General features: G+C 43.5%; 1 protein-coding gene and 1 non-coding gene across 2 annotated transcripts; one reads left to right on the forward strand and one right to left on the reverse strand.

Annotated features, from left to right (window-relative positions):
• The first annotated feature begins 6,224 nt into the window (after window positions 1-6,224).
• Window positions 6,225-6,297, forward strand: AC3HAE_035854 (transfer RNA arginine (anticodon ACG)). Its single transcript has one exon. It is a non-coding gene; the product is annotated as a tRNA-Arg (tRNA).
• Window positions 6,298-7,094: 797 nt separating this feature from the next.
• srsf4 (serine and arginine rich splicing factor 4) lies at window positions 7,095-13,501 on the reverse strand. The gene is made up of 6 exons (XM_084484697.1): window positions 13,328-13,501; window positions 12,566-12,708; window positions 11,042-11,211; window positions 10,544-10,752; window positions 8,217-8,294; window positions 7,095-8,108 (listed from the first exon to the last, which is right to left on the reverse strand). The coding sequence occupies exons 1-6, from the start codon at window positions 13,432-13,434 to the stop codon at window positions 7,523-7,525; spliced, it is 1,293 nt and encodes a 430-aa protein (XP_084340823.1). The 5' UTR covers window positions 13,435-13,501; the 3' UTR covers window positions 7,095-7,522.
• Between the last annotated feature and the right edge of the window lie 393 nt (window positions 13,502-13,894).

Consider the following 13,894-nt stretch of genomic DNA (forward strand, 5'->3'; position numbering starts at 1 on the left):
ATTTTTCTCCCCAAATCTGGTTCGATGATATGTCGTCGTTCATCATGCTAAGTGAATGAATTCGACGTATAAAGGTAATGTGGATATTCAGGAATGCGTTTTTATTGAATAGGAAAAGATTGTTTTATTTCACATTATGTGGCCACGGATTTCATTTTGGCCATTTCAGTGACGACTAGAAATATGGAAACCTCGACATCCCCGCTGTTTTCCATTTTCAATGTATTTGTTTGAAACTACAGTGCTAAACTATAAAACAAAACCGAAGTATACGTTATGTCTAGCTGTAAACTGGATAATGGCAAGGGGTTTCGGTTTATTTTCTACACTTCCGTTGCAGAAAGCAGCTTATTATGGATGATCAACAGGTGTGGTTCACTGAGCTCGTTAACAGATTTAAGTAGATATAAGTGTGCTTAGCGGTGAAGTCGACAGATAGAAGTGTGTTTATCGTCGAAGTTGACAGATAGAAGTGTGTTTAGCGTCGAAGTCGATAGATAGAAGTGTGTTTGGCGTCGAAGTAGATCGATAGAAGCAGACGCGCGGGAACGTATTTTTTAACAGGGGTGCTGACTGAGTAAAAAAATAATGGAGGTCCGACGATTTCTCTCTATACTCTATACGTCTGTAGCGCAGTGTTTCCTATGAGTGAGAGCGATACGTTTTATAATCGCCCTAGCCACACACTCCACGCCTCCACTTTGTGAAGTAGTGGGGCGGCATAGCTAACCTATTGTTCATTTTGTGATAAAAGTGCCAAATTTGGTACATATATAGCTGAATATATTTAGAATAAATCCGGATATTGGGCCATTGCAGATTGGCATTCTGATGACCATGACTGGCATAGAACACTTTGGCCACCCCCAAGCTGCTGTTTCCATGTTTTCAGCACCACAAATATTATTTACATACAAGTTAAAGTGACAAATATGTTTTATTACAATGTAAGGCAATAATAAATGAAAGAAAATGCAACAAAATGGTTAAATGGCCTCTGTTAATACGTAACTGTACTTGCTACTGCTACGGTTTAATCCTGTTATAGTGATAATTTGAACCCTTCTATGAACACATCTTGATCATGTTAATTGTTCATCAAGGCAAGACAACTTGCCATAGAACATGGCATGGCACTTTAATGATCGAGTACATGAGAGATCTTAGAGTCAGCTGGCACATTCTCCCTGACAGAAGCAAAGGCCTGTGCACTGAAGTGCAGCCTTCTTGCACCTGCAGCGCTTTCTGCAACCACTCTTGCAGAGATCAGCTCATGGCAGGATTTTGATGCTTGTGGCAACGTTGTCCAGTGGGGCTCATACATTCCATCTGTCTTCACCCACCCCCAGTCAGTTGGTGATGGCAGCACAGGGTCTGGTAGCAGTGTCTTCCCCCAGATGTGACCACCCTGGTAGACTGCTCTCTTGACATGCTCCACCAGAGCAGCTTGGGTAGGCGGGATTCGCTGTGCCGAGTTTTTCCTTGGAAAGAGCTTCCTTCTTGCATGGTCCACCTTGGTGCAGGTGCTGGTTCTGTCAAACATAAGTATGACAAACCTCTCAATAATGTTCATTGCATCATCTGGGATCTCCTTTGGTCCATTTGCCAGCATAAGTAGTGCATCTGTCAGTTCCGGCAGTGACTTCCATGTTGACCATGCTGCCTTCTTTCCATGTCCAGCAAAGCTGGATACAGTGTCGCAGCCTGTCAAAGCATGGAACATTGGAAGGGCACATGACATCTCTGGTCTGAGGCACGCAGCTATTTGGTGGGCTGCCAGGTAGCGAAAGCTCTTGCCAGTTCCGAATGCTAGCCACAGTTCACATCCAGCCGGTAGTTGACTTATGGCAAACACAGCTAAGACCACAACATCAGTGTCAACAGTGCGAATGAGCATCTGGTGGTGGCCATGCTGTGCAGCGTGTGATACATGCAGTAGCATACGACTATCAGCTTCTTCATGGCTGCATGGGGCCAGGGTGTGGAGATCCTGCAGTAGCTGTGTGCTGAGCACCCCCTTCCCATCAGTGAGGACAACTTCCTTGTCTTCCTCACAGAACGCCTGAAGGAGGACATTGGACAGGAAACTGAGTAGTTCTGTCTTGTTGCTGTCAACCCGCAGAAACTTCTGCCAGTTTCCTGGTATGGCAGCTTTCCCAACCACACATCTCCTGACACCCTTTCCGCGCTTGGCTCTTGCTGTGCCTTTCAGGGAGTCATCCTTGTAAAGTTGAACTTGAAGTTGAAAACTTTCGGAGCTTTAGCCCATCAGTAAACGTGCTATGTAAGCGGGGGTTTCTCTTTCCATTAAAATCCAAGTACAGCAAACATATATTTTTCATAAAATACATGAATAGGTTAGCGATGAAAAACATGTCAAAGTACATATTATATGGCGAATGTCACCACGATACGAGTCCAGTTGGTAAAAAAATAAATCATTATATAGTATAAGTATAATATCATAAGTGACTTGAGTAGAAGTTGAAGTTTTCTTTATATACCACACTTAAGTGGAAGTACTTAAGTATTGCAAGTAGTTTATTTTAAAATGTAGCCTACTACTCAAGTACTGAAAGTAGTAGTACTAGTATTAAAGTATTGTGTTATGTAAAGAAAGCTACGGTGGCCGAGAAGGGTCACAACACATGCAAACGCCACAACACCTGCGTGTACAGAAAACACCTGCATATTCAGAAAACACTTTCATCGATTACACAACACGTGCACTGCAAATTACAAAACACGTGCATATTCAGAAAACACCTGCAAATTCAGAAAAACACCTGCAAACTCAGAAAACACCTGCATTGATTTCACAAAACATGCGGCACATATTCACAACACAAGCAAATAGGGAAATGAACTGCAAGTAATGACAACGGAACAACCATAATCAGTGACGGTCCCATATCCGGTTGGCGGTTCTATTCAATTACGAACGTCTTCAGTCATTGGATTGTGCTACAAGAGGTACGTGTTTCTCTTTTATTATGACAGACTTATCGATGTGCTCTGATAACAACAATTATCTGCATGGACTAAGACGTTATGGGGACAATGAGTTAATATGCTGAAAACACACAAAACCACTTTGTTATCAGAGCACATCGACAAGTCTGTCATAAAAGAGAAACACGTACCTATTGTAGCACAATCCAATCATAGATATATATACTGACTAGATATCGCCTGAGCTGCACTGTTCAGTGGAACATATACGTCAATGCCGCCGCCATCTTGCCGCGGGGTAACCACCCACCTGAATGAATTCCCAGTCAAAATCACTCTAAAACACTTTTTTTTAGGAAATCTTCAATCGGGTCGGGTCAAATGTGTGTTTGTGGTAATGCTAATAAAAATAAATTAAAAATATATATTTTTTTTTACTATCATCACACGTCTGACCTATGTCAGAAACCAACCCGCTTGAATATTGCCTTAAAATAAGGCGTTTTAGAGTGATTTAGACTGGGAAAGGACCTCTGCCCCATCGACGTTCATTCATTCAGGTGGGTGGTTACCCCGCGGCATTGTTGACGCATGCTTAGAAGCCGAATGCGATATCTAGTCAGTAGCTGTGTTCGAAATCCTTCCCTATTCCCTCACTCACTATTCCCTATATAGTGTTTATGATCTAGTGAACTATATAGGGAACGAACAAATGAGAATTCGGACACTAGGCTGAACATTTCTGAACGTCATTTGTGTCATTAAATGTGCACGCATTGCATTGTGGTATATGGGAGTAACATGTAGGGAACATCAAGTTTTCACTTGAAGTTCACTCAAATTTTGAGTATTTTATAGTCCACTATATAGTGAATGAAATTAACCACTGAGAATTTGAACAGCACTGCAAAATGGCGAGCACCCTATATAGTGCACTATATCCGTGATAGGGAACGATTTCGAACACAGCTAGTATATATAATTGAATAGAACCGCCAACCGGATATGGGTCCGTCACTGATAATGGTCCCCCCGGAAACATTTCCGTTGTCATTACTTGCAGTTAGTTTCCCTATTTGCTTGTGTTGTGAATATTTGCAACGCATGTGTTGTGAAATCAATGCAGGTGTTTTCTGAGTTTGCAGGTGTCTTTCTGAATTTGCAGGTGTTTTCTGAATATGCATGTGTTTTGGAATTTGCAGCGCACGTGTTGTGAAATCAATGCAGGTGTTTCCTGAGTTTGCAGGTGTTTTTCTGAATTTGCAGGTGTTTTCTGAATATGCATGTGTTTTGGAATTTGCAGCGCACGTGTTTTCTGTGCAGAAAGCAGACAAAAGTTTGAATATCATATTGTTTATATTATTTCAAATATTTAAACTGAAGGACACACAATTCTTTTAGCAGCAGTACAAGGACAGGAATATAATGCAGAGCTGTCTTAAAGCTGTCAAAGGCCACATACAAGTGTTAATGTAAAAAGATACAACTGAAACATCTCAAAGGCCAGAGGGGTATTCCAAGAAAACGGCTAAGTGACAAACATGGATAAGTTAAATGACAATTCCGGTATTTTGAACATTGAGCCCCCTTTCTGGTTTGTGTAGGATGAAATACAGTGGTTGACATAGGCGTCGATTACTAAGCAACGTCAACGTCTTTGGTGGACTATTTCTCTGCTGATCAACACTACGAATGCTGGTAACAAATTAATTGTAAAAAGACACACTGTGTGAAGTTGATTTTTCTTGTTTGTGTTGGTAGCTTAGTCATGTCATGTCACGTTGTCAACATTGGGTACATGGAGCACAACATAGTGGGTCATATGTCCAATGCTTTTTGGAAACACGTTCTTCATAAAACGTGTCAGACATCAGTTTTTTGTATCCACAAGTTTCCACTGCCCCGTGATGCTTTGCGCGAATTGTGGGCTTTACCGGTTACTACGACATTGATGTAAACAATCACCGTCTGTCATTTATTCATTACGATTTCAACCAATTATTTAGTTTTGTCCGGTTGTACATCCTCAAACGGCACACGTTGTTCCCAAGCTTTTTAAAGCCATAATTGTGTTCAGCGACAGAGCCACTATATACAGTGATGTGATTAGCCTGCCAGCTGATCAGCTAAAAACACAGCTGAGGCGTGTGGGTGGCCGGAAGTGTGGCCCACATTTCCCCAGTGACCACCCCAGGAAACTTGTGGATACATTTTATTCATTAGTAAGCTACATGGGTATGCCGTCTTTCAGAACCTTTCATTACCTGCACTAAAGAGAAAAAAAGAGTGCATCCTCATTGTACCCAGCACTTTTGAAAATGCACTTTCGACTTAGTCTCTGTCCCCAGCACATTTCAAACCAAACTAACGCCCATGGTGGTTGACACCAAAATTTTGACTATTGGTCCGGTCTCGGGTATTTGGCTCATTTCAAATTGCTCCTGCCTGTTGGAAGGCTCGTTGGCCAGAAACGGAAAGGGGGGCTGTTTACGTTTGATTGTAGTCTTTTCGCTCGGTTCTAGCCATGGACATATAAAGTTCTAGCCCTACTGTTGAGACGGAGAACTGAGCGTAAAGCCTACAACCAAACTTAAACAGCCCCCCTTTCCGTTGCCAGCCAATAAGCAATGGGTCTTCCAACAGAAATCAATGGGATAACATTTTTATAATTGTAACGAGTAACGATTCAGTACATGAAAAATGTATCGGAGTAAAAGTATTAAACTTAACAAAAATATGTAGTGAAGTAGGAGAAAAAAATAATACTCCAGTAAAGTACCGATACAGCATCTTAGTACTTAAGTACAGTAGTGAAGTAGTTCTACTTTTTTACTATACATCTCTGATGAAAATTTCAAGTTCAACTTGCTGCTTTATAGGGGGGGTTGTACTTGACATAGTTGCGTGACCTCTTGACATAGAGCTACAAAATTCATTTTAAGTAGGCTATATTCAAACCTAACCATAACCTTTTTTTGCTATTTGTGGAAGTATTTGATATACAAAGATATAATTAATGTCAAACATTGTGAGGATTAGTACTGATAAATAAATAAAAAATCCAACGCCTGCCAGCAGGGGGGGCTGCAGCGCCCTGAGCACCCCACTTCCCTCGCCCTTGGGTAGCCATTTCTGTGTTGGGCTTATTTTACAACATACTACCAACGTTTGAAAAACTGCTACTGAATAATACATTTGATTAGTATTATCTGGTGTACAGTAAAATCATACGTCAGAACAAATTGCGCAATCATTGCACAGTACCATCACATGGGCTAGTGGCGCAATGGATAACGCGTCTGACTACGGATCAGAAGATTCTAGGTTCGACTCCTGGCTAGCTCGAATTTTTTGTTTTTATTTTAAGAAAGTTAAGTTAAATAGGTTAAGGGTAACAAGTCTTTATTTAGCACAGGGTTATTAACGCAACGGGAAAATGTATTGGGGGTCCAAGGATATAGTATATAATATGTTTACGCATGAGTAACAGTTGTGTACCGTTGCATTTGCCGCCGGTTCAGATATACACTTTTGGGTTGTAGATAATCCTCAGAGGAGCTCACAAATTAACTACTGTCCTTAACTCATAAATTGCAGGTTATTTTTCATAAAGCACATTAAGTTTCTAAACCATTAACGCCTTGATATTAACCTCAATCACTAAGTCAATACACTTTATAAATTCACTATTAACAAATTGAATGCTGCAAAGATGCATATATTCTGTAACATTGCCCATGGTGCTTCCTCAATTAATGAGTAAATGGTTAACTGCAGAATCATTAATTGCTGCATTTATCAGATTACAGTCTTTTTTAGGTTTATGGTGCCATACGAAGCCTTTGAGGATGGCAGATGGAAACTTCAATGAACCATTTCCTAATCTCAACTGTAAACATGTTAGTTTGATTTTGACTTATAACATTCTAATTTACCTCTATTGATTAAATTATACATTCATTTATATTCATTCTTATTGACCATTACACTGGACAAACAGATTAACTATTGATAATCAAGACTTGTTTTAGACTGATAGATCAGCACGGTTTCTTTTTTCAGTGGTTATGCATCCACACTCCTGCTTGTTTACAATGCAACACCACATAATACATAAAATAATGACATGCAGGACAACAAAATAATCATGTTTTAGTTTTTATTCTGAAAGGAAACAAAAAAAAAAAGTTCTTAACAGCTTGAAGTCACAGAAGGAAAAAACAAAAAAAGCCTGACCCAGCACATTACTGGAACAATGCAAACCTGTGATAAAACTGCCCTAGCACATTTAATCCACTTAAAACGCATAAAACTAGGCTTTCAACCCCCATTACTTTGCAAACACCCCCTTGAGACTATCTGAAAAAATATCCACATTAAGTCAAATAAAAAACTGAAGCATGTCCAGAGAAGTCACATTGAGACGGAGTGGCCAGGGTTCTACTGCTAGTCATTAAAAAACGAACGGGAGCGAGACGGGGAGGATCAGGGGAATGTAGACGGGGGGGGGGGGGGGGGGGGGACGACTCGGTAAGGTAAGGGGCTCGTAGCAGACAGTACCGTGACGGGACTAGGACCGGGAGCGGGAGCGGGACGGCGAGCGGGATTTGGACGGGGACAGTGAGCGCGAGGCGGAGCGGGCTTTGGCGGGAGTGGGCGAGCGGGACTTCGACTTGGATTTGGAGCGGGCCCTCAGCTTGGGCTCCACGGGGCTCCTGGACCGTGAGCGGGAGACCCGGCGCGGGGCGGCTCCCTCCTCCTCGCGGCCCTTGGAGCCCGACTTCCTGCTGCGGTCCTTGACGTCGGACCGGGAGCGAGAGCGGGATCGGGAGTGGGACTCATCCTTGCGGCCCTTCTTCACCTCCTTCTTGGCCTTCTTGCTGCGGGGGCTCCGGCTGCGGCTGGTGCTGCGCGCCTCCTTCTTCACGCTGCGGCTCCTGCTGCGCGCCTCCTTCTTGACGCTGCGGCTCCTGCTCCTGCTGCGCGCCTCCTTCTTGACGCTGCGGCTACGGCTGCGGCTGCGCTCCTTGTTCTTGGGGCTGCGGCTCCGGCTGCGACTGCGGGCGTCCTTCTTGTGGGAGCCGTTGGTGCGCTCCTCCTCCTTTTTGTCCTTGTTCTTCTTGCTGCGAGAGCGGCTTCGGGAGCGAGACGCGGCCCTGGGGGAGGGGGGCACAGAGTTAGTGTTTGCATGTGGCAGCTCCACAGTGAATTAAGAGTTAAACGGCTGAACAGGCCATCGTAGCTCAAATGCTTTCAGGACTCACCTGGACCGGGAGCGGCTACGGCTGCTGCTGTCGCTACGGCTACGGCTCTTGCGAGACCTGCGGCTCCTGGAGCGAGACCTAGGTACGGGTTTAACAAACAGACGTTCAGGATTCAACCACAGTAAACCCAACAAGTGACGGCCACGTAGGGCGACATCAGTGGAGGAGCCAGTACATGCGCTTGGCCAACACATGGTTGAAGATGAGCTCCACATTAGTGTACAATAGGCCAGAAATTCAATGGTAACCACCCTGTTGTCACACAAATTCCATCTAACGGTCCACTAAAACTAAAGCGTGACGACCGGTTCAATAAATGTAGTTCACCAGCAGAGCCATGACTGGCTTTAGAATTGGCTCTGGGATTAACGATCAGTAAATTGATCGCCCAGCCTGATGGGGATGCAGGGCTTCATCTGACAGAATAATCCCAGCTCCCGAAGGTGCGTGTTTGGGTGTACGGTTCGGTAGTTTGGGCTGAATGATTAAATAAAATTCAAACCGACATTGCACTGTAATAGAACGCGATTTGCAAATCGCGAAGGCTACGATGAAAAAATATGCTTTTTTGGTGGGATTTGTTACTGTAAAGACCAGGCCTGGAATTTTGTGATTTTAGGGGCAAGGCCACTTGCCCTGCAGCGCGGCAATTTTTTTGAGGGCACAAAGGCCACATGCCAGGGCATCAATAACCTGACTCTCACCAGATGAATTTTGTTCCGCCTGGCTCCACTCATCCATCTGGGATCGCTCCATTGAAGAGGTGCTTTAGAAGGCTGGGCCTTATCAAAAAACCTTGCATATGATTGGATAAACCACTTGTCCATCATCTTTATTGACGTGCCAAACCCGTTCGGGAGAAGGGCGAAAACATTGTTTCCACCAACAAAAGCCTTCAGAGCCGTCCTCTGATGTTATTTTAAAGAAAAGAATATTCGCTAGTTTGGACAACACGGATGAAATAGCAGCATCAATGTTGACGCTTGCTTCCTCGATGCGAGTCGCCATTGTTGTCTGAATCAAAACAGTCGCTTCTCCGCTACGTCACATCTATAAAAATCCCGCCTGGCGGTCCTGATTGGCTCTACCATTTTCTGGTAGTCCCCAAATACCTCCCAACGGGAGCGATCCCAGATGGATGAGTGGAGCCAGGCGGAACGAAATTCATCTGGTGTCAGGTTAGGGCATCAAGGCCATAAGTTAAAAAACATGATTATTTCACTTAAATCAACAAATCCATTACTAAAAGCATTAACTCCTTTTTAATAATGGGTGTAACACTTCTAGAGAAATTGTTCATTGTTTTGCAGTTTTTATCTGCATCTTGAAGAGACCTTTTGCAATCATTCTCCACTTCTTTGTCAAGAGGAAAATAATAAGAATTTGTTGAATTTTCCTCATCCTTATCCGGGGTCGGGTTGCGGGGGCAGCAGCTCAAATTTGTTGAATTTTGTTAAAACAGTATTATTGTCTATAAGATTAGAATTTGCCATAAGTAATATATCTTTTTTAATTACACATTATAATGATTTCAAAATGACAATAACCCTCCCTCTGCCGTCATGGGGGTCTCCAGTGATCCTAAGCAGTTTTATTTCAGAGTGCAGCAAAAAGCTCTAACTTGTGTGGACGCTAGCGCATTACTTGGTCAATAAAATAGCTACTCAAAAGCTATTTGATTCAGAAAAAAGCTATTTGTTGATCGTTTTTTGAACTCTTACATTTATTGTCACATCGTCTTTGGGATCGCTGTGCTGTACGGATCGGGTAGCCGGTCAACGAGAGCTCTTTAACGCTTGCATTTTTATTTGTCACACTTGTTGATAACGTTACTGTTGTGTTGACCAATCAAGTACATGTACTAACATGCTGTGGCCGGGGAGGACTTGACAGGAGAGGGCAGAGAGGCAGGGGGAAAGAAAGACATAACGGGCAGAGCGCGGGGCACAGTGAAGCAAGGCCACAGTGGCCGATGGGCATATGATTTTCTGTAGGGTATCACAGCCAGATAGCGGCCATGGCCGTCGGTGAAATTCCTGCCGTGGTAAAGACTGGCGGTCAGTAAGATTCGTATTTATTTTCTTTTAAAACTCAAAAGTTAAATAAAGATGTTATCATATATCGCCTGACCTTAAAGAAAGAGCAGTTTATATGTTGACTGCTTCCAATGTTGGGTTGGTCATACTATAGAATGATTTATTGCTTGTATAGTGAATAATACAGAAAATAAGTAACTTTAAAAAGAAAATTTGCATACTAAATCGCAGAATTGTCGAAATAGTGGCTATTCGATTATTTCCACCAAATCGATCAGCCCTAGTTAGTACCTGGAGCGGCTACGGGAGTAGGAGCGGCGGCGGCGGGCCCCGGGCCGGTCTTCGATCAGCCTGATCTTGCGGCCGTTAACCTCGGTGCCGTCCAGCTTCTCCAGGGCCCTCTTCATGTCGGCGTACAGGCGGAACTCGATCACACCCTCGTTCTTACGGCCTCGGTTGGTGTCGGCGTACGTCACCTCTCCGGCCTGCCTCATGTAGTCCTGAGGGGATCGATACGAGATGGATGAGGATGTGAGCAAAGTGACACTAAAACGGCACGGCAGTTGGTATGCGTGTGGTACACTAATGTAGCATTATAACGAGGGTCATTCCATTCAAGTAAACCAAAAGCTTGACTCCATTTTTCCATATTGTGATCATTCTACAAAGGCATATATTTTTATTGGAATTAATTGAGACTTTTAAACAGACTACAACGATATGGTAATATCTACATTTCCTGACGATACACTTCAATAACAGACGATTATGGATTATTGATCTCCGTACCTTGAGGTCCTGCCAGCTGCAGCGGCTGGAGAGGTTCTCCACAATGAGGCGGTAGTCGGTACGGGTCGGTGGACCGTATCGGTCTCTTCCACCGCGGCCATAGCCTCCTCCACCCCCGCCTCCTCCACCCCCTCGGTCACCACCGCCGCCTCGGTCGCCACCGCCGCCACCTTTGCAATTGGACAAGGGGAAGACGCAGGACCAATGAGGGCGAGAGCGTTGTTGAGACACAGCCTCAAAGCTCCTGACAGCTAACACACTACACACTGTCCATTTAAGTCTGGGACAAAACGAAACCAAATGGGGCAAATCAAAAGCCACAAAACTACAGGGTAACACAAATACACATTAAGCAATGGGGCATATGTATTACAAATGTTTTTAAAAGGACTACAAAAAACGTCTAAGCTCTAGCCCTACAAATGTATATATTTGAATTTTATTAGGTCAAATTGAATATGCCTATGCTAGACATAAAAATATCTGATTAAAAAAAACTATGTACTTACGAGGAAACTAAGAAAGGTTTCTAAACTATCATACTAGCAACAAAAAAAACATTTCACTGTTATGAAAACAAAATGTTCTTTTCAGGCACCTATAAGAGCTGAACCCACATCTTTTCCTAACCCCATGGTATCCTCACCACCCGGCCAGGGCTTAAGGGAAAAGCGGTCTTCATTCTCAATGGCTCCCTTTTATGGACTGCCCAGGGGCCCAGAATGGTCAAACCACACTCTTGGAAAGGGGGACACCATGGCCAGCAATAGGGGCGGGCAGTCGGCAAAGGACTCTTTCAATTAAAACATTGAGGTTCTTTGTTAAATCTTTTACCTTTTACAAATCGACAGTCAATTTAAAATGAGAAAGAAATCCTGCTTTTTTTTTAGCAATGTATTACAGGATACTTTACATCATAAAATACTTATGTTGCAATATTACAGCAGTTATTTTTGTTCCAGAAGCAAGTACATACACACAATGCCCATCTGGTAATATTTCTCAGTAGCTGCATTTCCTGCGGAAAAACTATCCCAGTCCTACTAAACATGCAGAAACCCAAGACGTTTTAAGTCATTGGTGGCTCTGTTGCATACGACTGATTCAATACAGACACCGAGTTGTCATCTGCAAGATTAACATGACTAGGCCTAGGAGAGAGTGGTTAAAATAAAACCGTGTAAGTGTGTTAATACAATTAATAGTTTTCATAAAAGTACAGTTTATATTTCAGTAGAAAATGAAAACGTGGCTAATTTTGCTTGAGGGTGATCAAATTAAAAATGTATGTTTTTCTTATGTTAAATTTAGCCGACGCCGATTTCCAACATGTATAATGGGACACTGATTTACAAAATAATAATAAACTGGATGCACATCAGCCACCAAGGACACGCTTGGCAAATCTACCGAGATTACAGCATGCCTATAGACGTGCCAAACTCCCATTAACTGGAGCGGACGGCCACGCCGACTACCGTTTCCCCTAACATTTGAGAGAACAATGTTCCACTTGATACTCACTTCTTCCGCCGCCATAGCTCCCATCCCGGCGAGGTCCTTTGGTGTGCTCAACAATAACCCTCTCACCACACAGGTCCTTCCCATTCAGGTCGTACACCGCGTCGTCCGCATCGCGGGGGTCGTCAAACTCAACGAATCCATAGCTGTACATAGAAGGGAGAGAGGGTGATTAAGAATGAGGGTGATTAAGAATGAGTCATAAATCCCAATATATATATATATATATATATATATATATATATAAACATTGCTCATTCACTTCCATGGTCAAGGCGAACTCGCGTTAAAGCGCATTGATTACAATTTAAAAGGCGGAGCCAAGATGAAACTTGCTAGGATTACAGTACATTATAGTACATAATATTGAATAATAGATCCGACCTACAACATCGGAACGCAACACAACCACGTTTCCTGCATGCGTTATATAACTATGCTTAACAAATGGCCACGGATATTCATTCCGTGGCGGAACATGGCGGCTCTGTCTGTTAGCACCGGGGCTAGCAGATTAGCATTCATTATGTAGGTTAGCCGGCCACATCTCATCTCTAAACGAGGCGATCCGATGAATACGACGATGCACTCAATGCCTGACATTAATACCAGGTCGAGTAGGCGTATGCACACATCGTTCGTGGATTAATTCAAATATTATTCGGCTTTCGCTGGTTCTGTGTTTCGGGCCTAAATGTGGAGAAGGCCCCGAAACCAGCGTCGCGCTAAGCGACAAGAACAATCAATTCAAAATAATGTAATTACCCGTTTTTCAAGTCCACTTCGAGTATCTTTCCGTATCCCTTGAAGAACTTCTCGACATCCTTTTCCCTGGCCCGGTAGCTCAGTCTTCCGATGTAAACTCTAGACATGTTTAGAGTCTGTCGGTGCGGCGAAGACGACGAACACACTTGCACGATGTCGTGCGGCACGCCACAAATACGCGCCTGCGCAGTGATGGGCGGGGCTTGGATATTGCCGCGCGCGCTGTTGCGGGATCCGGGCCCCAATGTGTGTCTCTCTCTCTCTCTCTCTCTCTCTCTCTCTCTCTCTCTCTCTCTCTCTCTCTCTCTCTCTCTCTCTCTCTCTCTCTCTCTCTCTCTCTCTCTCTCTCTCTCTCTCTCTCTGCTTGTTTGGTGAAGTTCAGTGCAACACAAACTTCTGATGCAATGTTTGCCTGGTTTATTTGTGCACCGTAATAATTTGTGTCTATAATCAATAATGAGATAGTAGTGCGTGTGCCAAGAAGTACATTTAAGAAGAGAGGGATTCATTTGATAATAAGTTGGCGTGTATTTTGTGTGTCAAAGTTGACCCTAACTTAAGCCAAAA

Source organism: Micromesistius poutassou (genome assembly GCF_964030765.1).
Source record: "Micromesistius poutassou genome assembly, chromosome: 20".
NCBI classification, from domain to species: domain Eukaryota; kingdom Metazoa; phylum Chordata; class Actinopteri; order Gadiformes; family Gadidae; genus Micromesistius; species Micromesistius poutassou.